We start from the raw sequence: 24,921 nt of genomic DNA on the forward strand, positions 1-24,921 counted from the left end.
AGTGTTGTCTCAGCAGAGATTTATATATATATATGCAACATGACCTCATGGCTCATGAACTTAATACTCTGACTAATGAAGCCCAGCATACCACTTTCACTATCCTATCAACCTGCATGGCAACCTTGAAAAAAACTATGGATTTGACCCCAAGGTCCCTCGGTTCTTACAACTGTTAAGTATCTTACTGTTAACCATGTACTCTGCCTTGAAGTGTAACTTTTCAAGATGCATCAACTCACACTTCTCTGGTTTGAACTCCATCTGCCATTTTTCCACCCAACTCTGCATCTTGTCCATATCCTTTTGTAACACAAGACAATCTTCAACACTATCAACAACACCTCCATCCTTAGTATTATCTGTAAATTTATTGACCCATCCCTCAACTTCACAATATGTCCTAGAATAGGTCCCTGTGAAACTCCACTAGTCGCTGACCTCCAGGCAGAATATTTCCTGCTCTCCACTACTCTCTGATTTCTACAGGCAAGCCAATACTGAATACATACAGTGAAAGTTCCATGTTTCCTATGCCTCATGACTTTTTGAATGAATCTCCCATTGGGACATTGTCAAATGCCTTACTGAAATCCACATACAACACATCTATCATCCTACCTTCATCAAAGAGGATGCAATGATCAATGTCAGAGCCCCAGCAATCTCTTCCCTCCCTTCCCACAGCACCCTTAGATATATCTCATCTTGTCCCGGGGACTTATCAATCCTAATGTTTTTAAGATCCAGCACTTCCTTTTTCTCAATCTCAACATGGTCTAGCATATCATCTTGGGTTTATTTCAATCTCACCTTGACCCAGGGCCTTTTCTCTGGTGAAGCAAAGTATTAATTTAGGACCTCCCTAACCTCCTCTCCTGCCTGTATTTCCTCACAAACCCACAACACATTGCATCATCCTTTCCACGTTCTGCTCCATTCCTCTGCCTTCACATTCTGGTTCCCATCCTCCTGCCAAACTAGTTTAAACTCTCCCCAGCAAACTTGTCTGTCAAGATATTGGCCCCTCTCCAATTCAGGTGCAGCCCATTCTTTTTGTACAGGTCATACCTTCCCCAGAAGAGAGCCCAATGATCTACAAATCTGAACCCCTGCCCCCTACACTGACTCTTCAGCCATGCATTCATCTGCCATAACTTCCTATTCCTGCCCTCACTGGCACATGGCACAAGCAGCAATCCAGAAATTACTACCCTTAAGCTCCTGCTTTGCAACTCCCTTCCCAACTCCCTATATTCCCTCTTTAGGACCTCATCTCTACTCCTTTCTATGTAATTGGTACTGACTTGAACCATAACATCTGGCTGCTCACTCCCTGATTCAGAGTGCTGTGGACTCGATCTGAGACATCCCTGACTAGAGGCAATATACCATTCAGGAGTCCTGATCTTGTTCATAGAACCTCCAATCTCTTCACCGAACTATCTAATCCCAAATCACTATAGCTCTCCTCTTCTCCCACCTCTCCTTTTTAGCTGAAAGGCCAGACTCTGTGCCAGAGACTTGACCACTATGACTTGTCCCTGGTACATTATTCCACCCCCAACAGTATCTAAAATGGTTAATTTACTGTTGAGGGGAACAGCCACAGGGATGCGCAGCACTGTCTCCCTATACCTCTTCCCTCTCCTAACAGGCACCTAAGAGGCACCTGCCTCTTGTCTTTTGGGTGTGACTATCTCCCTTTAGCTTCTGTTTATTATTCCCTCTGCCTCCCAAATAATCCAGATTTCATCCAGATACAGCTCCAGTTCCCTTAATATAGTCTGCAAGGAGATGCAGTTTGACGCACCTCTTGCAGGTGGCAATTCAGGGACAATTGTGCTCTCCCATATTTTCCACATCCTGCAAATGGAGCATTTCACTGCCCTAACTGCCATCTTCACTACCAACACTTTGTAACTGTGCAAACATCTTACATGACCTTACCTGTAGCACGTCCTCAGCCTCTGCTCACTGGAGTATCTCGAGCCAAAGCTTCTGAATCTCCACTCCTGTACTGGGCCACTTACACACACTGGCTGCTCCTTACTGGTCAATTCCCTTGAGCTTCCCTTCTTTTCATATGCTGCAGGCTCTATCTGTAGCTCAGACTCAACCAATCATTGCTCTGCTTACATTTTAAACTGTCCTGATACAAAGCCCAGCCCCCAGCATTCACCAGTTGCCAAGTCCTGGCTTACTTCCCTCCACTTACCTTCTAAACACTCCTGACACAAAGCCAGTTCTCGACATTCACGAGTTGCCAAATATGAGATGAGTTGATGAGAATGTGGAGGAAATCTAAAATAAGTTTAACACAAGATTAGTGTTCACAAGTGTTTGATGGTTTTCACAGACTCAGGGGCTGAAGGGTCTGTTTCCTTGCAGTATTTCCCTCTCTCTACTTACTATGTTGAATCTGCTGCCAAGCTTCTTCCTTGCATTTCTATAGTGCTTGTGGTGCGCTGTTGGTCAGAAGCAAACACACAAAATCAAAGACTGTACAACAGGCTTTATTAACATGAACTTCCACAGAGCCAGCCGTGAGGAGAACTGCTGTAAACTCTGAGAGTGTCTTCAAAGGCCGGCTCAGGCTTATATCCCGGAGGGTGATTGACACCTGACCGGGTGGGGCTTGGTCTATTCAGGTCAGCTGATTGACAGCTGGCCAGGTGTTGTCTGGTCCCCTTGCTCTTCTGCAGGTTCAGAGGATGCCCCCTGCAGTAGGCCAGTGGTGTACCACCACAGTGCTCGCTCTTTCTCTGTCCCTCTCAGTCCATAGCGCTCTCTTGTGTGCGCACACATACACACTCACTCACTCTCTCTCTCTTCATTGGCTGAGTTTTCTCCCACAGGCAAAAATCAAAACTAGAGATAACAACTCAAATGTAATTGCATACAATTAACAGCCATGCCTACCACTGCCGAGGACCTGAGCTATGAATTCTGAACAAATTTCTCTTCCTCTCCATTATCTTTCTGCCTTTAAGCAACCCCTTTAGATGCAACTTATTGAGCAGGCATTGACCAAATAAGTTTTACATTCGCTTATCTTGCTTTGATAACCATCTGGAGAAGCAGCTTCATCATTAAAAAAATAATGCTAGAGAAACTCAGCTGGTCAAAAGTGTACTTATGTAGCAATGATAAAGATACATAACAAAATTTTTGGGCTTGAGTCCTCATCATCTTAAGAAAGAGTGTAGCAATTGCCCGAACAAAATGGTGGTGGGGGGGGGGGGGTGGAGAGGGGGAGGTGTACAGTCCACAGGCAAGAGGTAATAGATGGATAAGGGAGGGGGCACACCACCAAGCAGGAGTAGGGGGGAATGGTTTGTGAATGGAAAGAGAAGGGGGTAGAGGGTGTTCTTGTTGGTGGGAACAGATTTGCTTGTGATGTCCTGGATTGTGTCCACTTCCATTTGCAGGGCTTTATGCTCAGGTATTAGTGTTACCATACCAGTCCATGATGCAGCTGATCAGCACACTTTCCACCACACCTCTGTAGAAATTTGCCAGGGTTTCTGGTGTCATACCAAACCTTCACAAACTTCTGAGGAAGAAGAGGGACTGTCATGCTTTCTTCATGATGCCATGAGCGTGTTGGGTCCAGGAAATATCCTCCGAGATAGTGATTTCTAAGAACTCAAATTTGCTCACCCTTTCCACTTCTGATCACCCCCCCTCCCCATGATCATTAGATTGGATACCTCTGGTTTTCCCTTCCTGAAGTCAACAATCATCATCTGGTTTTGATGAACGAGTGAGAAGTTATTGTTGGTGTACCATTCAGCCAAATTTTCAATCTCCCTTCTTTTGCTGACTCATCACCTTTTTTATACAACCCACTACCATGGTATTGTTAGTGAATTTGTAGATGGTGTTATTTTTGTACTGATCCACACTGCCATAGGTGTAAAATTAGTAGAGCAGGGGACTAAGAATGCAGCCCCGTGGTCCTCCTGTATTGATGGATAATGTGGGCAGATGCTCTTACCAATCTTCATTGATTGTTGGCTGGAGGTGAGGAAATCCAGAATCTAATTACACAGAGGGGTGTTGAGTCCCTTGGGCCTTGGAGTTTGCTGATCAGTTTTGAGGGGATCATGGTGTTAAATGCCTAACTGTAGTTGATAAAGAGCATCCTGATGTATGAGGTATTCCAGGTGTTTGTGTAGAGCTAATGAGATTACATCTGCCATAGACCCATTGTTCTAGTAGGCAAATTAGAATGGAACCAAGTCGCTACTCAGACATGAGCTAATGTGCTTCAGCATCAGCTTTTTAAAACACTTCATCACTGTTGAAGTGAATGGCACTGCTCAATAGTCATTTAGGCAGGTTACCACACTCTTCTTGGGTATGATTCGCACCTGTTTGAAACAGGTGGGTACCGTGCCCTGCCAGAGTGGGTTGAAGATATCCGTGAATAGGTTGGTAAGTTTGTCAGCACAGAATTTTAATACTTGGCTGGGTACTACATCTGGACCAGATGCTTTCCTCGGATTCACTGTCCTGAAGGCAGCCCTCACATCATCCTCAGATACAAACAGAAGAGGATCATCAGGGGACATGGGGGTGCGGAGGATGGTTCTTTCTTGTTCTTGTGGTTGAATCAGGCGTAGAAGGCATTGAGTTCATCAGGGGGTGAAGCTTTGATGTCTCCATCTGAGCTGGATTTGGTTTTGTAGCGGGTGATGTCATTTAGTCCCTGCCATGGTGGTCCCTCGTGGTTTCCATTTTCGTCCAGAAACTCCAATTTACCCGGGAGATGGCTTTCCGCAGGTCACACCTGCTCCTTTTGTGGCAATCTGGATCTCTGGACTTAAATGCTTGTGATCGGGCTCTCAGCAGGTTCCGGATTTCATTTTTCATCCAGGGCTTCTGGTTGGAGAAATCGTAAATGATTTGTTAGGTATACATTCATCCACAGATGTTTTAAGGAAATCTGTGACTGCCCTGGTGTAATATTCAGATCCTCAGCTGAGTCCTTGAACACCCCAAACCTGCTGAATAGAGGAAGTTCTGTAACTGTACTTCAGCCTACTATGACCACTGGTCTCTAGCTGTCCTGGTCTCTAGAGCCTCTTAGGAGCACAGCCAGATGATCCAACTTGCCAAAATGTGTCTTGGGAAAGAACTGTAAGCCTACCATATTTTAACATAGCAGTGATTGAATGTGCTGGGATCTCTGGTTCAGGAGGTTACATGCTGTTGGGAGTTGGACAGGGTTGTCTTGAAAAAGCCTGGTTAAAGTTTCTGACTAAGATTTGTAGTGTGTTGGGGTGGTTCATCTCTTGTTTACTGACCACATCATGCAGCTCTGCAAGTGCCATCCATGTACATGTCCAAATTCTTCTTAAATATTAAAAATTAAGCCCACATTCACCACTTCAGTTGGCAACTCGTTCCACACTCCCACCACTCTGTGTGAAGAAGATCCCCCAAATGTTCCCCCTAAACTTTCCCCTTTCACTCTTAAGCCATTTCTTCTGATTTGTATCTCATCTAGTCTCAGTGGAAAAAGCTACCTACATTTACTTTAGCTAAACTCTTCATAATTTTGTTTTCCTCTATCAAATCTTCCCTCATTCTTCTATGCGCCAGGGAATAAAGTCCTAAACTGTTTAACCTTTCCCTATAACCCAGTTCCTGAAGTCTGGGCAACATCCCAGTAAATCTTCTCTGCACTCTTTCTATTTTATTGACATCTTTCCTGCAGTTAGGTTACCAAAACTGCACACAATACTCCAGATTTGGCCTCACCAATGTCTTATACAACTTTACCATAACATCCCGACTCCTATACTCAATACTTACATTTATGAAGGCCAATATGCCAAAAGGTCTCTTTACAACCCTTTCTACCTGTGACACCACTTTCAGGGAACCATCTAATCTATATTCCCAAATCCTTCTATTCTACCGCACTCCTCATGCCCTACCATTTACCATGTCTGTCCTTGGTTTGTCATTCCAAAATGCAACACCTCACACTTGCCTACATTAAACATCATATGCCATTTTCAGCCAGTCCATATTCTTCTGCAAGCTTTGAAAACCTTCTTCACTGTCCACAATACCTCCAATCATAGTGTCATCTTCAAACTTGCTGATCCAATTTACCACATTTTCATCCAGATCATTGATACAGATGACAAACAACAATGGTCTCAGCACCAATCCCTGAGGCACACCACTAGTCACAGTCTTCCAGTCTGAGAAGCAATTATCCACTATCAGTCTTTGGCTTCTCCCATATAGCCAAAGTTGAATCCATTTTTCTACCTCACTATGAATACCAAGCGCTGGAACCTTCCATGTGAGATATTGTTAAATTCCTTACTAAAGTCCATGTAGACAACATCCACAGCCTTTCCTTCATTGTTTCCTGGTAAACTCTGGGAAAAAACTCTATCAGATTGTTAAACCATGCACTCAGCCTTGTTGACTATCCCTTATCAGTCCCTGGCTATCCAAATATTTATATATCCAATCTATTAGTACACCTTCCAATAATTTACCTATGACTGATGTCAGGCTCACCAGGCCTATCATTTCCATGGTTAATTATGGAGCCTTTTTGAAACAATGGAACAACTTGAGTTACCCTTGTGACAGATTATGTTATATTTTATATTGTATATAGATATGTTTTAAAGAAGATCAATTGTGGCAGGTTTTTTGTTAACAAAAATGACATACAAATCCAGAAGTTCTGTCCTTTCCCACCTTACCTTCATCTTTTCTCTTAACATTCTTCCCAGACTTAATTTCAGACTTACTAGTCTGCTCTACATTAACCTTCTGAACAGGCTTACTAATCTATTCATTATTAACCTTGTGAAAAGGCTTAATATTCTGAATTTATTTTTGTGAATCCGGGCATATTCATCCGCTAACCTTGCCATTTTCTGCCATGTCCCCATGTCTCTCTTATCCAGGTATAATTTAATCTCATTTGGAACACAACTTTTAATTTTTTCAATTAATATCATTCTCTTAATCTGTCAAAATCATTATTTATTCTTTTTCAGGCACACCAACGGTCAAAACAAACAGATTTTCCCAGAGCAAAATGCATATTAAATTGATTCCATGTTTTCACCAAACTCCTAAATTTTTGTCTTTATGCTTCTGGAACCAACTCAGAAGCTTTCAATACTGCTTGTTTAACAGTATCATATTTTGCCACTTGCTCTGTAGTCAAATGAGAGTATGAAATTTGTGTTTTTCCCTTCAATACACTTTGGAGCATAAGAGGCAATTTTTTTTGGCCATCTTGAACTCAGAGCCACCTGTTCAAAAGGCTGAAAATATCTATCTATATCTCCCTCATCAAAAGGAGGAACTAGATTTACCTCACTACTAGCCAAAAACATCTTCCCAGGAGTTACAGCCTCAATTCTTTTGCCTCTCCTCCAATTCAATTTTTAATTTCTCTAACTGCAACAGTCTGTCCCTTTCAATCTGTTCCAAGTCATATTTTCTTTGTCTTTCATCATCTTTCCTCCATTTTTCAGCTACCTCCAACTCATCTTTCCTCCATTTTTCAGCTTCCTCTAACTCATTTTGTTGTTTCTGCAACTCAAAGTTCCTTTTCTCTCTTTCTTCTTAACCCTCAATTTCTCCAATTCTAATGGCAATTCAATAGATCTATCCTCTGGAAAATTTTCTTTCTCAACAAATTTTCCTTCACCTATAATTTCACTATAATCCTCTGCATTTGTATTTTCCTCATCCAATTCTTGACTTGAGTCAGCTTTAACGCCTTAGAAATAACCATCAGTTCCTCTTTTCTCTTGCTCTGCAGGTGATGGTTGTGACAAAAATGTACTAACATCCATTGCTGCTGTTTTCCCACACACACACACAAGCTTTAAATTAGCTTGGAAAAACCAATGAACTAATAAATCATAAAACTCTAAAAGCTTAAGATCCTAAAACTCCAATTTTCAATCCGAAAATATGAGCCCCCAAATGTTATGAGCCCAGAGGACCCCAAAACCCAGCAGCAATGGAAATTCACCAAGACAAATGGTTACTTAAACAAAAGTTGCTTTTAATTATCTTTAAATTTAAAAACAGGATCAAACTTTAACTTAATCTAATTTAACCCGCCTTCTAATTCTAAACACAAGTGTATATAATGTGTGTGTAAATTCAGAAAAGTTCTTTAATTCACAGTCCAATCTCATTTCTCACTCCTCCAAGTTCACTGGTATCAGCAATTCTTATACTGTGCAACCAAATTTCACTAATAGCCACAATATCATAATTCCACAAAATGCCAATTTCTGCTGCTGTCATTTGATAAATATCTCTTCACCCCTTCATGTTCATGTGTCAATCTTGAAGTCACTTAAAAGCAACTCTGGTATCTGCTTGGACCACCACCACTCTTGTGTAAAAATATTATTCCACACATCTCCCTTAAACATCTTCTCCCTCTTGTTTTTAAATGTAAGTACCTTGGGATTCTCTTTAATAATGCTTTCCAAGGACATCTCATGTCCATTTTGCCCTGCTTGAGGTATTTCCTGCAATGTTTATTTTCCTGCAGGGTGCTGTCTGATTGTAGCTTCCTGAAATCAACATGTCTCTTTTTTATTTTTGACTAAATTTACAACCTCTCTCTTGCCTTGCCATAGTCATCAGTCATTGTAATCATTCACTTCTTTTGATCTTTCATTACATGTATGTAATATTATTTGTTGCTTGATACTTTACGGACAATTGCTTTCTCGTATTGTGATAAGAAAATCTAATTTTGGTTTGTAGTATGTCGAATGACTCAAAGACTTGTTGACTCAAACCAAGGTTTTTATTAACAAAAGACAGGAGTGTAGTATATTGAGGTCGACCAGTCCAGACTGACCTGGGTCTGGTTAGGAGCACCCTTTATGACCTGCAAGTAGGTGTGGCTATGGCTCTCAGCCAATCACTATCACTATATGTAAATATATACAAATATATACAGTGGTGATAGGATCCCATACTATCACATTCACCCCTTCTTTAAGAACTGACCCCGGGGTAAGTTAAAAAGGAGGGGGGTGGTATAGCATGCAGGGGTTACGGGCTGTAGCGGTCAGGTGGCCTAATTGTCCGACGTGATCGTCGTGGCGCCGGAATCGGGGTAGCTGGCAGGGTATCATCACTGGAGTCCCTGAGTGTGGGTGCAGTTTCACCTAGTTCACTGTTGTCGTTGGCCGTATGCTGGTCCAGTCTACTGCTGTCATCATCCGCAAGGTGCTGCTGGTCCCGCTGTCCCGGCATGTAATCTAGGGGAGGATTGGAGGGAGGTTGGGGTGGAATGTGACAATGTTAGATCTGGCTTGAGCCAGGCCCCTTGCCGAGACCGTGTCCTCCCACCCGTCCGGGTACTTGATATAAGCAGAGTGCAGGTTCGCGTGTTACAGCATTATTCGGTCGACTGGGGGGGGGGGTCGTTTTTCAAGTACCAGACATGATGTCTCAGCAGGACATGTCCAGGGACCATCAACCAAGTCGGTGTGGTCATTTCCGATCCGCCTTTCGTGGGAACGAGAACATACGATCGTGCGGGGTAGCGTTGGTGGCAGAGCATAACAGGGACCTGATGGAGTGTCAGGCATTTAGGAGGGTGTCCTGCCAACGAGTGGTTGGGGAGCTTTTAGACTGGAGGGAAAGTGTGATTGTTTCCAGACTGTGGCATTCTCCCTTTCGACCTGCCCATTACCGCATGGGTTATAGCTGGTGGTCCTGCTCGAAGCAATATCGTGCTTCAGAAGGCACTGCCTCAGCTCTGCACTCATAAGCGAAGACCCCCGGTCACTGTGGATGTAACTGGGGTACCCAAAAATGGTGAAGATGCTGTGCAGTGCATTTATGACTGTGGAGACGGTCATGTCCGAGCAGGGGATAGCGAACGGGAAGCGGGAGTACTCGTCGATCACCGTGATAATGTAGGTGTTATGGTTCGTCGACGGTAGCCGCCCCTTGAAGTCCACTCTAAGATGTTCAAAGGGCTGGGTGGCTTTAATGACGTGGGTCTTCTCGGGCCGGAAGAAATTGGGCTTGCACTCAGCGCATACTGGGCAGGCTCGAGTCATGGAGTGGATCTCGTCGACCATATAGGGCAGGTTGTGGGCCTTTACGAAGTGTGCGAACCTGGTGACTCCCGGGTGACAGAGCTCCTCATGGAGTCTCTGCAGCCTGTCCAGTTGGATGCTGGTGCATGTCCCATGGGAGAGGGCGTCGGGTGGGTCGTTGAGTTTGCCAGGCTGGTACAGAATATTCGGTTCTCCACCTGTCAATTTTGTCATTTTTGATCTTACCCTACTGGTTGTTGCTAAACATAAATGAGACTGCTCATTGGTTGGTCAACAGTGTGAAGCGTCTGCCATAGAGGTATTGTCTCCAACGACGTACAATGGCCTGGGTCTCCTTCTTGACAGAGGAGTGTCAGCTTTCTGGGCCCTGGAGGGTCCTAGAAAAGAAGGCGACAGTACGTTGAGGTCGACCAGTCCAGACTGACCTGGGTCTGGTTAGGAGCAGGCCTTTATGACCTGCCAGTAGGTGTGGCTACAGCTCTCAGCCAATCACTATCACTATATGTAAATATATACAAATATATAGCGTGGTGATCCCATACTATCACATGATATATTTTCAGTGAATTACTTAAAGTTAATTTCTCTGTCTCTCCCATTACCCCAACTAATCTCCCCTCTGTCCCCACCTTCATATTGCTCTCTTCACCTACATCTTTCCTGTTCGAATTTTGTTTTCACAGTGGCTATTAAAACAAACTCATAACCAAATGCATTCAACAAGTAATCCAAATTTATGGCAACTGTAATAAACTTCACTGATATCATATGCACAGATATTACTTGTTCTGACTGCACATGACCAGCCTTTTAGAAAACCCACCAACTAACTGGCTAAACCTATTCCTTGTTCCAGAGGAGGATAACAACTCCCTCATGTCTCTAATACTGGATAACCTATTCACATGCAGCAAGATGCAACACATTCTAAGAATGGAGAATCTTGCTGTCCATTATAATACTTTTCACTGTTGTAATATTAGAAATGGTGATGTTGATTTTTGCACTGCAAACTTTCACAAATAACCAGAGGCTGATGTACATATAAAATGTACTTTCATGATTTTGATTGAGGGATAACTATTGAGCAGGAGACTGGAGATAATATTGCAACTTTTTTTCATTATTGTGCCAGGAAATCTTTTATATTAACCTGATAGAGTATAGAAGCCGGCGTTTTAATATGTCATGGGGGTGGGGGTGGGGGGGGGAAGCACATCCTCAGCACTGGATTGCATTCCAGACTGCATCTGGAATCAGTTTTCAGGATGTGAATTGTCCATTCAGTGGTGCATAAACTGCTCATTGAGTCAAGCATATTCCAACTGTTTCAAAACACTTCATCTTAGTTAATACCCTTTACACCAACCTTAAACAGTACGTGCATAAATTACTATTAAATGATGGTAACATTATCTGGACTTAATACGTGACAGAGAAGACACGAGCACTAACAAAATCCATCCTGCAAGCTCCTCCCAGAAACGCTCTTTGTATGTTGGAAGACAGAGCAACCCTGGGAGTAAAGTGATAGTGAGCATTTTAGAAGCTGCAAATAATTAACCATATAACCATTCGGTAGCTTAAACAATCAATACATTTTAGCATCTACAGTAATAACTAGCGACAGAAGTGAAAGCAAAATACTTGATCTAGATTACCTGAATAAAACGATTAAAGCCGGGAACTGTACATTTATGTAAGGAAACACTCAATTGCATCGATTTGCAGAATCAAAAATGATATTGACGCAGTTTGTAGCTTTGAGTTACTATCGGTCTCGTGTGGTCAGACCACGCCAGTACTAGTTGTGTTTACAATGGGGAGGTGTATATACTCAAATGGGGGAGAAAAAAAATCTATTTGTGCGAGAACGGATGTTTGGCAAGAAAACCGTCCTGTTTGCACCTGCGTGGCAATTTGAGGAAAATTGCAAGGTTTGAAAAGAAAATGTTCCCACGGTGCGACAGCTTTAAGCGACTGTGTTGCAGGATTGTATAAAAACAGGAAGGAGGTGCAGCAGCTGGAACTCATGCATTGCACCGAGAGAGAGAGAGAGAGAGAGAGAGAGATTGGCAGAGTCACAAGCTCCCTCTTAGCACCTCCCTGATACCATGCAGCATCCAGGGAGAGGGTAATGTTGCCCTTCCAACTCCTGGTAGTGGCTCTGGTCGCCACCACCAGCCTCCCATCTTGCAGGGGCTGGAGTGGAGAGGAGTTCTTCCTGCAACCCAACGACACTTCCCTCAACTTCTCGTTGGCCGCCTTAGAGTTGGGCTCGGTCTCTGGGGCTGTCACGGCGGACAGACCCATCGCCCGGAACAACCAGTGCAACATCACCGTTTTGAGGCTGGTGACCACGTCGCTGCTGGCCCGTTGGGAGAGATCGTTGGGATTCCACTGCGACGTGCTGCTTTTCACCACCAACACCAATGCCAGGTCGTTCTTCTCTGCGGCTTTCAACAGGGTCTTCCCCCCTCTCATCATCGACCATGTGGGGGTCGGAGGCGGGGGTCAGCAAGAATTTAAACTGTGCGTCGGCTGCGAGGGGAGCCAGCGCAAGCGGAGAACACCCCTTCAAGGGCAGCAGGTCAACTTCTGCTGCCTGGACTTCAGTTTGGAGGAGCTGAGCTGGGACAAGGGCTGGAGACTTAACCGCAAGCCCATTGAATCCACGCTGGTGGCTTGCTTCATGACCATGGTCATCATCATCTGGAGCGTGGCTGCACTGATCTGGCCGGTGCCCATTATTGCAGGCTTCCTACCCAACGGCATGGAGCAGAGGAGAGGTTGAAATTTGCATGCCTGCCTCCGATACCTTGCCCGGACCGACGACCTCAATTCAGCCACGGGTCACGGTCTCTGCCTTGGTAGCACGGTCCACACCCACAGAATTGAGCAGAACGCAGCTGGTGGGAAGGCGGTTGTACAGAGTCTATAGCATAACTGTCTGTCTTTTGCACTCAGATCTGCAAGTTTGAAAGGGTTGGGCCAGCCTTTCTAACAGTTAAACCATCAAGAGTACTCGTGTACACGTTCGTTTTCCGGGGATTACAGGTAATCAATGTCCGTTTTGAGCAATGTGACACTGGTCCTCCCGAGATTTGGGTCACAGCATGGTGATTTTCATTTCTTGGACCCTGCGCGATGCTTCTCAGTGAATTGCTTTTTTTTTTCTTTGCACTTGTTCGGTTAAGCAATGGCATTTCAAGGCAATCCCCACAACTGTTTGGTTGCTGATCATTCAAGCAACAAACTCCATGCCACGCATTGACCACAAGCGATTGTTATCAGTAGTTTGCAAAATGAGTTCTTGGATCAATTAATGTGTTTATTTTTTTTTACACATCAGTACTAATTGGAGTAGATGGAGGAGTATGTTGTACTTGTTTCCAGTGGTTTATTGACATTTGTAAAGCAAATATGTTTGCCCAGAGGTTTTGAAATTTGTATTAATTACATTCAAATGTGTTGATTTTTTTTGGGATAAAAGTATTTAAAAACATAATACTGTCTGGATTCTTGAGCCTCCTTTACCACTACAGCTCAATTTACAGAGACTTTTAATGCTGTAAATCCTTCTAAGGTGCTTCAAAGAGGTATTCATATTCAGAATTGGAATGGTATAATACAATTTTATGCAACAATTATTCCCTACACCACAAAAATTGCACGGTTTAAAATCTAAAATTCCCGACTCGTGTTTGAGGTGTGTAGAGGTTGGAACATTTATACATTCAATCTGGCTATACGTGAATGTAAGATCCTTTTGGTATGACTTGGCAGAAATTTTGACTAAAATTGTAGAAGTGGATTTCCATTGGAACCAGAACTGTATTTGTTGAGGAATCTCATGGTTATTGGGACGAAACTATCAAATACAGTTGGTGAGGATTGCACTTGCGGTAGCCAGGAAATGTATAGCTGTTGCATGGAAGTCTGACTCTCCCCCACCCTACTCCCCGACTTGTTACTCATTGAAATATGGAAATGCAAAGTCATGCCACCCGGAAAAGGTAACTTTTAATCTTAGAAAGAAATAAGGCGTGTTATAATATGGAAACCTTATTTGAAATAAGGAGTGTTAAAATATGGAAACCTTATTTGAATCATGCTGGCTTAAGGATATAATTAATTTCCCCAAAAAGGTTTAAATAATGGGTTCATAGCGTCAAATTCATGAAGATCAAGATACGGATTAATTAATGCTCAAAAACCCCTTCTTTTTTGAACAATAGTTTTTTTTAATGTTAGCATTTGGGGGGGGGGTGAGATTTGGCAATCAAATGAGACTGTAATTTTAAAATTCTATTTGTATGATCCATTTAATATGGGTTTTGGAAAAATTAAAATAAAAATATTCAAAAAAATCTACAAACATGGAATTCAAATACCACAATTAAGTAAAACATTGATTAGGAGTTTTTCTTTTTAGAAATGGAAAATTTATCTATATGTGACTCCAGACCCACTGCAATATGATTGACTCTCAAGTGTTTTCTGATCTATCCAAGCATGACATGCAGATCTACCACTATTGGCTAAGAAGGTAAAAATTCAAGTGAATGGTGATTAGAGGCAATCCTGTTACATGGTGAGTGCAACTTTTCTGGATGAATTGTGTTTTGTGGTCAGGGAGTTTTGAAGAGTGGAAACACAAGCATTGAGGTATTAAGTCTCCAGATAATTAGGCTTGGAAGCAGAGATTTGGAGTCAGAAAGAAGTATCCTGCCAAAAATTGCTGTAAGCTTATTTAAATGGAATTGAGAAGGTCGATCCACTGATGGGGACATGTAACAGTTATTGGAGAAAATCATGAAATGAGGATTTTTGCAGAAAAATTAGCAGAATTGTTACGATGAATATCCTTGGATCTATGGCGTGTGCATAAGAGAACATAGCAGCCATTTTATAAGGACATATCATGTCCCTGTGATTGCCAATGGAATGCTAAGGCAGATAAATTGGCTAATTCATACATTCCTTTCAAAATGGCCTTATAGCTACATCAGAAACATTTGCATTCTTCAGGCATAAGTCTGCTTTTAATGTGCAAAATGAAGTTCTGCTGTACCTATACAAATTCAGGAGAACTGCTTCAAGCATGCGTTATGCATTCTCTGTCCAGCTTCACAAGCAAAAAAACCAGAGAGATCTGGGAAAGATAACTACTGAGAGAAGGTCTTGACTCTGAACTCTATTTCTTTTTCAGTAGATGCTCTCTGACCTACTAAGAATTTCCAACATGTTCTGTGGGAATAATGTTAGTGCCAGATAATTTGGTCCACTAAATTGCTCAGCCTCCCCAAATAGTAACAATACCCAGTTTAAACCCCATGCAAGAATGAAGTGAACTGTCAACTCATGACTTTTTTTTCTGGTACTGATTGCTTCAGTTATTTGGCCAGAACACCAGAAAGTCCTTAAAAAGATGCCATGAATCTCAAGAGCAGCACATTTAAACTCATATTAAACAACTATTTACATTAATGCTCTGTACTTAATTTTACAAAAGATGTCTTTAGTCATTTTACAGGAAGAGAAGTGTACCCATTATATTTCTGTTTGTAATTTTGATGTCAAAAAGTCTCAGCTGAGATTATTGTGGCACAAATTGAAATAATTATTCTTGATACTTATTACACTGGACAATAAAGATTTTTCTTCCTGAACATGTTTGGATATATTTTATGGATTTTGGGCTGCTGATCATGAAAATCACCTTAAATTGTTCTTATCATATATTGTTTTTTAGATATATCATATTTTTGTGTTTTCCAGTCATATTTTAAGTCAACTTCAAGCATAGAAAATCATGAAGTGCAACATGTCATTGAAAATTCATTTTCTGCATTCTCACTTGCACTTCTTCCCTGCTGATCTTGGTGCAGTTAGTGACAAACATGGTGAAAGATTTCACCAGAACATTGTGACCATGAAAAAATCCATATCAGGGCTCCTGGAAACCCTCATTACTGGCCGACTATTGTTGGACACTGACATGAGAGGCATCAGATGCTGAGTAGAAATCAAAATCAGTGGCAAAACACTTTTGGGACTGTTGAACTAATGGAATGTGTCAGTATCATTATGTGATTAAACATGATAAATTCAAAGTTAATTTAATGTTTCTCTATCTTCCTACGTGATACAGCAAAACTGAAATTATCTTTGTGTTCCCCATTTTTTTTAGGAAGCAAACCTTTTGAAAAATGTGTTGTCACATGATATTATTTACAGATTGAAGTTCTTTGTCGTAGGTTATAAGGAATAATTTCTGTTAAGCTTTACACTGTTTGCTCGGAACACATTGGGCATTGATTATGTACAAGAATCAAAGTATGTTGATGAAGGAGTCTGGCCCAAAACATCAACAATTCTTTTTCTCCCACTGATGCTGGTCCATCTGCTGAGTTGGTTGATTTGTCAGCTAAGGATACCTTCATTAGGTGGTAAGTCTTCCTCTAACATGGAAAGCTCTTGAACATAGTATCAAGACACATTAGTGCAATTATTGAAGGAATGCCGACTTGTTAAAGATTCTGCCTTTCAAATATGTTAAACCAACACAAAGTTCTACTCCTTTGCCTTTTTGTATGGATATAAAAGATCTTGTGGAACTATTTAATCAAGATCATAATGGTTCTCTGCTTTTTGGCCAATATTTCAGCCAATAAATATTGGAAATAGATTATTTATTGCATATTAGCTTATGTTTTTCTTACTTTCTAGCAGCAACTAGACTTCAAAATTTTTTTGTTAAGTATAATCAGTTTTGAAATTTCCTGAAGGGGTATGATATTTCACATATAAAAAGTAAGATTTCTTTGAAAGAAATATAACTGAAATAGTGTAATAGCAAAGCATCTTGAATATTTTATGACACTTAATTTGTATTATACATCCATTTAACTTTTTTATTATTTAAAAGCAACCCCCAATATTAAAATTTCATCAGTTCAAATCTAGGAAGGTAAAACTTAAATGCACTTACTGAAGATGGACCATGCAGTAATATATAATAGAAGATGTGTATACTTGTTTTCTACAACTGAAGATTATGGGGAAGATTATCTTGTGGTGTAAATGCAGCTCGTGCTAGAACAGTTAGCAGTGGATTTATGATTGATAACATCAATTCTTGACTCAGTTGTTTAGACAAACTTTCACAATCCCCAAGTTACATTGTACCTTTCCAGCACACTGATTAATACGTTCCATACCTGTCATCACTGAGTTCAGAGTCAAATCAAACTTGCACCTTTACCAAGAGAAAATCTAAAATGATTATGCATAGTCTGGCAGTATAACCTCTAATATTACTAAATAATACATTCTACATTATGATTATGTTGTAAATCTCCACATCTACAGAATAGTTAAATTTATATATTTGTAGTAAGGTAACATTTACATTTTTACTGTTTGTTAAAACTTTCATCTTTAATGTACAATATCACCTTCTTCTCAACAGTGTTGGAGTTAACTGCCTGTTATCTATTTGCAATGGTTTGCAGTTCATAAGATCACATTTAATGTGCATGTGTTCTGTTATTCAACTCCCATGAATGTTAAAGCTGCAGCCAGGATTTTCCAGTTGAGATTCTGTGAAAAATTGAACATCTTGATAAAAGAGAATAAAAAGAGATTTTGAAATCCAGACATTCTTGCAATAATTTATGTAATCTTCATTCACGAGAGAGAAACAGGATAATATTACTTAGTGACGATAGAGTATATATTTAAATTTTGCATTATTCAAACATTTTTTTTAAAAGATGTTTTGTCAAACTAATCTTGTGCTTGGTTTGAGGTTGAGGTTATTTTCAGTATCTGAAATATAAGGAATGCTCTGTGATTCAATGCCAGCAACATTATGACATCTGATTGCATTGATGCAATCATAAATGGAAGTCGAATAACTTGCATTTAATATAGAAAAATGCAATTGCCAAACCAAATGAATAAATTTTAGGGTAGTTGAAAAACATATTTGGTCAAAGATGAAGGACATCTTGAGGAAAACAAATTAGAGAGGTAGTGAGTTCCTCGTAGTGAAATTCAGAGATGAGAGATACCCAAAAATTGGAAGAGTATTTGTCTATGTCAAAGGACTGTCATTCTGGAGAAGATAGGAAGGAGCAAGACTCTGTAAACAAGGGTAAAAATTTTACAGTGAAAGGTACTGCTTAAACAGAATCAAGACCAAGCAGAGGTGCGATAAGTGAATGAGATGGTGCCAAATGGGACAGGGACAGTAATTGACTTTATACTGATAGAGAATAGAATGAGGAAGAACATTGGAATAGTCAACCTGGAAGTAACAGAGCCATGCAACAGGTAAGTAGGACCGGGGTTGAATCAGGTCTCGTGCTAGAGGTGGAAATAGGTGGCCTTACCTGAACAGTATGACACCATGACTGCAAACAGTCTCTTTCATTTGGTCATGTAAAGGGGTAAAGCTTGTGGCCAAAGGACCAAATTCATGCAACTGAGAAATGCACAAATAACACAAAGAGAAGCTAAAGTAAACAGCAACTACAACCAGTCCTAGTAAGATTTTTTTGTTACTGGGAGAGGGATGTTATCTTTGGAGCAGCATATGACTATTCAAAAAATAGTAATGACCCATTGGTGGTGGACAATGCAAAAGCAATGTTTCCAGGACTTTAGCCCTGTCTTGGTCAAACAAAGAAAGGAATTTGATGAAGTAAAGAGACAACTGTGATCTAAAACTTTAAATATTCAATAACTTGCCCAGCAACATTGAGGGTGGATGTCTCAGAAGGTCATTGATGAATTTTCAAGAAAAAGAAGAGGAAGAATTTTTAAGAAAGTTATGAAAAAAATAAAGTTGCCAAATGAGAAGACTGCAAAGACCATTTCAAAATGGGACTAATTAAAAGACGTTGTGATGTGCCTTTGAGCAAAAAAGCAGACACAAAATATAAAGTCTGTTCAACAGGCTTTATTCCACATAAACTTTCACAGAGCTGGCTGTGAGTCTGACCTTGAGGGGCCAGATCTAGCTTATATATATCCTAGAGAGTGATTGGCAGCCAACTGGGTGGGACTTGGTCCATTCAGGTTGGCTGATTGACAGCCAGCCAGGTGTTGCCTTGTCCTCCAGTGCTCTTCTGTAGGTACACAGGTTGTCCCCTGCATTTGGTTGGTGGTGTATCACCACATTCACCCCCTTTAAAATTATCCTGGTGGTGGGGGGGGGGGGGGAGGTTACATTCCATGTTCTACCAAAGCCCCAAACATATATACATTATTTAAAAGTTTAGATGGTCCGGCAGCTGTCGGAGACTCTGTGACCGTTGCAGGGTTGGCTCCTAGTCAAAGGTTGGTGAGGGTAAGTGGGGGCTAGTCAGGGGGGGGGTGGGGGTCAGAGTGGCTGGTGTGGTGCAGCGTGGTGGGGTGGCTGGTGCGGCCAGAGTTGAAGTGTGTGTGAGGCGTTGGAGGGGTGGGTTCATCCCCATGGTTGGAATGAGTCTGAGGTACCCGGGGTGGTCTTGGGTGATCCACAACTGTCCGGGGTCAGGGGAGTGCGTCAGGCTGCCGTGGTCCTGGGATGAAGGATGCTGTTGTGCTGTGTTGGGTGCTCCTTCTGGTGCCAGGTCCCTGGTTGAGACGGTGTCCTTCCTGCCACTGCTGAACCTAACATAGGTGTAGTTATTGTTTGTGTGTAGGAGGAACACCTGCTCGACCAGGGGTTCGGCATTGTGGGCCTGCATGTGTCTGCACAGGAGCACTGGCCTCGGGGATGTGAGCCATGCTGGGAGTGATGTTGCCAATCTCCTGGGGAATGAAAACAGGCATTCGTGAGGGGTCACAGGAATGACCTGATGGCATGGAGCGCCTCAGGTAGGGCGTCCTGCCAGTACTCTATGGACCACCCCTTAGACTTAAGGGCCAGAAGGACTGCCTTCCAGATTACCCCGGTTTTGCGCTCCACCTGTCCATTACCTTTTGAGTTGTAACTGGTTGTGTGACTAGTTGCGATGCCCCTTGCTGTCAGGCATTGGCGCAGTTCCTCACTCATGAAGCTAGATCCCTGGTCACTGTGGATTAATGCAGGGTAGCCGAACATGGTGAAGATCTGCGTCAATGCCCTGATGACGGTGGCTGTGGAGGTGTCTGGGCATGGGATAGCGAAAGGGAAGCAGGAGTACTCATCTATGACCATTAGGAAATAGACATTCCGATTCAAGGAAGGCAGTGGGCCCTTGAAGTCTATGCTGAGGCACTTGAAGGGCCAAGTGGCCTTTACGATGAGGGCCTGGGGTGGGCGGAAGATGCGGGACTTGCATTCCGCGCAGACCCGGCACGCTTCGGTCATGGTCCAGACATACCTGATGGTGTACGGGAGGTTTTGGGACATGATAAAGTGGTATAAGCGGGTGACGCCCGGGTGGCAGAGGGACTCGTACAGTGCCTGCAGCTGGTCGTCATGGAGCGACGCGCAGGTCCGGGAGAGGGTGTCAGGGGAGTCGTTAAACTTTCCCGGATGGTACTGGATATCATAGCTGTACGTTGCCAGCTCAACTCTCCAGCACAAGATCTTATTGTTCTTGATCTTGCCTTTGTGGGTGGTGTTGAACATGAACGCCACTGCACACTGGTCAGTGAGGAGGGTGAACCTCCTGTCGGCTAGGTAGTGGCACCAGTGGTGGATCGCTTCCATGATCACCTGGGCCTCCTTTTCCTTGGCGAAGCACCCTAGCTCAGAACCGTGGAGGGTCCTGGAGAATAAGGTGACAGGACTCCCCTCTTGGTTAAGGGTAGAGGCAAGGGCCACATTGGAGGCATCACTCTCTACCTGGAAAGTGGAGTCCTCATCCATGGCATGCATCATGGCATCTGCGATAACTTGCCTGATGCGTGTGAAGGCTGCCTGCACCTTGGGAGAGAGAGGAAAAGTTGTGGCCTGGACCAGTGGGTGGACCTTGTCTGAGAAGTGAGGAACCCACTGTGAGTAATAGGAGAAAAGGCCAAGGCACCTGCAGAGGGCCTTGAGTGTGGGGGAAAGGGGCAGCTCCATTAATGGGTGCATCCATTCTGTTCCGGGCTGATGACACCGTGTGCCACGATGTACCCCAGGATGGCAAGGTGGGTGGTCCTGAACATGCACTATTCTTTATTGAAAGTGAGGTTCAGCTCCTCAGCCCGTCTAGAGAAATTTCTCCAGGTTTGCTTTGTGGTCCTGCTGGCCACAGGTGGTGACATTATCCAGGTACAGGAAAGTTGCCTTTAGCTCATGGCGGTCTACCATGTGATCCATCTCCCGCTGGAAGACGGAGATCCCATTTGTGACCCCAAATGGAACTCGGTGGAACTGGTAGAAGTGCCTCTCCACCTCGAAGGCAGTGTAAGGCTTGTCCTGCGGGTGAATGGGGAGTTGGTGATAGGCCGACTTCAGGTCAGTCGTGGAGAAGACCTGGTAGTGGGCTATCTCATTGACCATATTGGCTATCCTCGGTAAGGGGTAGTCATCCAGCTGGGTGTACTGATTGATGGTCTGGCTGTAATCCATGACCTTCCTCTGCACCTCTGCCCTGATGAAGTCTCTGTCCGCGGTGCAATAGCACTTACTTCTGGTGGCTATCGGCTTGCAGTCTGGCGTGAGATGTGAGAAGAGGGTGGGAGGGGTGATGCAGCGTGGAGAGGCCGCAGGTTGGCCGGGGCTGGTTGGACAGCATGCTGTGGAGCGTGAGTGGGGGTAGGGCCCCCCCCAAAGGTGAGGGTGATGCTCTGCAGGTGACATTGGAAGTCTAAGCCCAGGTGGACTGGGGCGCAGAGTTTGGGCATGACCAGAAGCCTGAACCCAGTGTATGTCTCCCTCCCCACAGTCAGATCAGCAGAGCAGCACCCGAGGGTGTTAATAGTTTGGCATTTGGCAGCGAAGGCGATAGAGAAGGTGGTGGGGTGGATTTTAAGTTTTAGGGAGTGGGCCACGCTCAGGTGAATAAAGCTCTCGGTGCTGCCACTGTCGATTAGGCATTTCGTTACCTGCCCATTGATTTTGACATCCATCATGGAGCACCCAAGGCCAAGAGGGATGTTCCTGGTCAGTGTTGTGGCCAATAGAACCATCTTGGGGCCTGAGTCGCCATTCCCCGATGGCAGAGGAAAGTTGCAGCCAGCGGCATCTTTTGCAGGCTTGGGGTGCTTTGCAAGAGGTGAGTGTTGGCTGTTGGCACTCTCTGTAGGTGTGGGGTGTGTTGGGTGGCGATCGGCAGCATCCAGAGGCATGGGGTGCATCAGTATGGTGGCCTGGTCAGTGCCTGTGTTGACCACGTCGTCATCATCATCGGTGCTGTGCTCGTTGACGGCCTGGGTGGTTGTGGCACCAGCGCCTGCCCGACACGAGATAGCGGCACTGCGTGGAGGTGTGTGGTGGTGGCCTGGCTGGCCTTCCTCCCCGACTGTGCTGGTTGTGCTGGAGGAAGTGTCATCACGCTGTCAGCCATTGCCGCTGGTGATGTCATTGCGGGCGGCGGAAGTGATGTCACTCGATGGAAGGGAAGTGACATTATTGTAGTCAGTGGATGTGGCATCTTAGCGGGGTGGCGCTGGTGAGGTCAAGGGCTGGTCTGGGTGCATAGCGTGCATGCAGCGATCGTTGCCAGCGAGGTTGGAAGTAGGGCTGCTGAGGTCGGGGAGGCCGGCAGTTGCAGCAGGGGCAATGGTGTCACCTGGCAATCGCATGTGCTGGGATCAGGTGGGAAGGGGGGCCAGTTGTAAAGGGCCGCTGAGCTGCCAGCAGGCTTTGAAAGGCATACTTTTGTGAAATGGCCTTTCTTGCCACATCTTGAGCAGTACTGATTTATGGCTGGACAGTTTTGGTATGATCGTCAATCTGACCCACACCAGGACCCACAGTACTTACATGGACGTGGGACACCCACAGCAGTGATGTTCTCATCCACCGTCTGGTTTTGAGCCACAGCTGCTGTCTGTGCTGACCATGGGAAGCCTGGAGTTGAAGGCTTCGGTGTGTAGAACTGCTGCCTAAAGGGTTTGGACTACCTTCACTCTTTTGGCCAGGGAGTAGATATTGTCCTCTAGCACCTTCTGCCTGACGGCTCTTGAGCATAGACCCAGGATGCAGGCGTCCCTGATCAACCTTTCTGCCTCCCTTTCGTTCACCCTGGGTTCTGCCAGGCACGGTCGGGCTAACTCACGTAGCGCTCCCAGGTTGGACTCAGCCATCTCTCTGGGCAGCTGGGCACAAATACTCAGAAGGTACCTTGTGAAGACCAGATTTGTGGGAGGTTTGTACATGGTTTCTAGGGTGTTCATTGCTTCAGAGTACTCGGTGCAGTCTTTAAGGGCCTGGAATGCTTGGGGACCCAGCTTCGAATGGAGTAAGATGAGCCTTTTCCCGTTGGAGTCTAGGATGTTGTCGGCATGTGCCTTGATGATTACTTCGACCGTGTGCTTCCAGGTTTCGAAGCGTGCCTGTGCTTCCAGATGGTGTGGGTCAACTTCGAGGCTCCCGGCGCTCAGGAGCTTCTCCATTACAGCTTCAAATTTTATGTAGAATAAGTTGTGATGCGCTATTGAGCAGAAGCAAACAAGCAAAACATAAAGTCTGTTCAAACAGGCTTTATTCTACATAAACTTCCACAGAGCTGGCTGTGAGAGTAGCTGTGCTGGCTCTGAGACTGACCTCGAGGGGCTGGATCTAGCTTATATCCCGGAGGGTGATTGGCAGCCGACCAGTTGGGGCTTGGTCCATTCAGGTCATCTGATTGACAGCTGGCCAGGTGTTGCCTTGTCCTCCAGTGCACTTCTGCAGGAACGCAGGTTGCCCCCTGCAGTAGTCTAGTGGTGTATCACCACAGACATATTTTAAAAAAAATTATATTTAGTAGAACAGAACCGCCTTGATTTTACTGCTCAAAGAAAAATTGTAATTTATGTGGAAATCTCTGGAGAGAAAGAAATGTGGTGAAGAAATAGCAAGGTGGGATCTCTGATTTAAGGGGGAAAATGGCACCAGTAGAGGAGCAGTTTTAAATGATGACACTTGTTCTTGTTCGGAAGAGTACTTGGTGCTTTCCAACGGGCTTCTGAGTTCTATTGTTAACATCACCGTCAGAGCTAGGGATGTGTGTGTGTTTCTTAAAGGGGAAATGTGTATGTTTCTTAAAAGGGAAATGTGCTTACAAGTGAAACAAAAGGGGAAGTGTTTCTTAAAAGGAAAGTTTCTCTTAAAAGGGAAATGTTACAGTATTTTTTTAAATTGGAAAGATTTCTTTGTTATACAATATTTCTTTGAAAATGGTATATATATTAATAGGATAAATGGTACAGTAAAGAGGAAGAAGGTTTTGGCATACCTAAAGAAATTAAAAGTGGAGATAACCTTTTTGCAGGAAACACATCTTGCTTAATAGGAACATGATAAAAAGAGGATGGGTGGGACAAATAATCATATCTCCCTTTGGTTTAAAGGCAAGAGGGGTAGTGATTGAAATTAATAAAAATACACCAGTGTTAATAGAAGGCACTTTGATTGATCAAGCCAGAAGGTATGTAATGCCACATTGTAAAATTTATGGAGAAGCATGGATAATTATGAATATTTATGCTCCAAATTATGATGATGAAGACTTTATGAAATATATCATTTTTAAAGCTGCAGAGAGAAGACGAAATATATTGGCTGGAGGAGATTTTAACTTTTGCTTGCACTTAATACTAAATAAATCTGCAAGAACAATAACGAGGTTGAAAGCAGCAAAAACCACAATTTCATGCATGAAGAATATAAATCTTATTGATATATGGAGGCAATTAAATTCCACAGAGA

The 24,921-nt window shown here is 43.5% G+C and overlaps 1 protein-coding gene and 1 long non-coding RNA gene across 3 annotated transcripts; one reads left to right on the top strand and one right to left on the bottom strand.

Annotated features, from left to right (window-relative positions):
- Positions 1–8,805: 8,805 nt before the first annotated feature.
- Positions 8,806–10,517, bottom strand: LOC138749803 (uncharacterized). Its single transcript, XR_011348871.1, has 2 exons — positions 10,323–10,517; positions 8,806–9,287 (listed from the first exon to the last, which is right to left on the bottom strand). It is a non-coding gene; the product is annotated as an uncharacterized lncRNA (long non-coding RNA).
- A 1,489-nt stretch (positions 10,518–12,006) lies between these two features.
- Positions 12,007–15,798, top strand: LOC138749795 (transmembrane protein 158). 2 transcript variants are annotated; one of them, XR_011348870.1, is made up of 2 exons: positions 12,007–13,154; positions 14,612–15,798. XR_011348870.1 is itself a non-coding variant. In XM_069911668.1 (1 exon), exon 1 carries the CDS (start codon positions 12,235–12,237, stop codon positions 12,889–12,891), a length of 657 nt encoding a protein of 218 aa, XP_069767769.1. In that variant the 5' UTR covers positions 12,007–12,234; the 3' UTR covers positions 12,892–13,605. The 2 variants fall into 2 exon arrangements, 1 of the variants encoding a protein (XP_069767769.1); XM_069911668.1 differs by lacking the exon at positions 14,612–15,798 and having other exon boundaries at positions 12,007–13,605.
- The last annotated feature ends 9,123 nt before the right edge of the window (positions 15,799–24,921 follow it).

This window comes from Narcine bancroftii, chromosome 1 (genome assembly GCF_036971445.1).
Source record: "Narcine bancroftii isolate sNarBan1 chromosome 1, sNarBan1.hap1, whole genome shotgun sequence".
NCBI lineage: Eukaryota > Metazoa > Chordata > Chondrichthyes > Torpediniformes > Narcinidae > Narcine > Narcine bancroftii.

What these genes read in the sequence shown, in the direction of transcription:
- LOC138749795 (XM_069911668.1), top strand. Translation starts at nt 12,235, where the DNA reads ATGTTGCCCTTCCAACTCCTGGTAGTGGCTCTGGTCGCCACCACCAGC.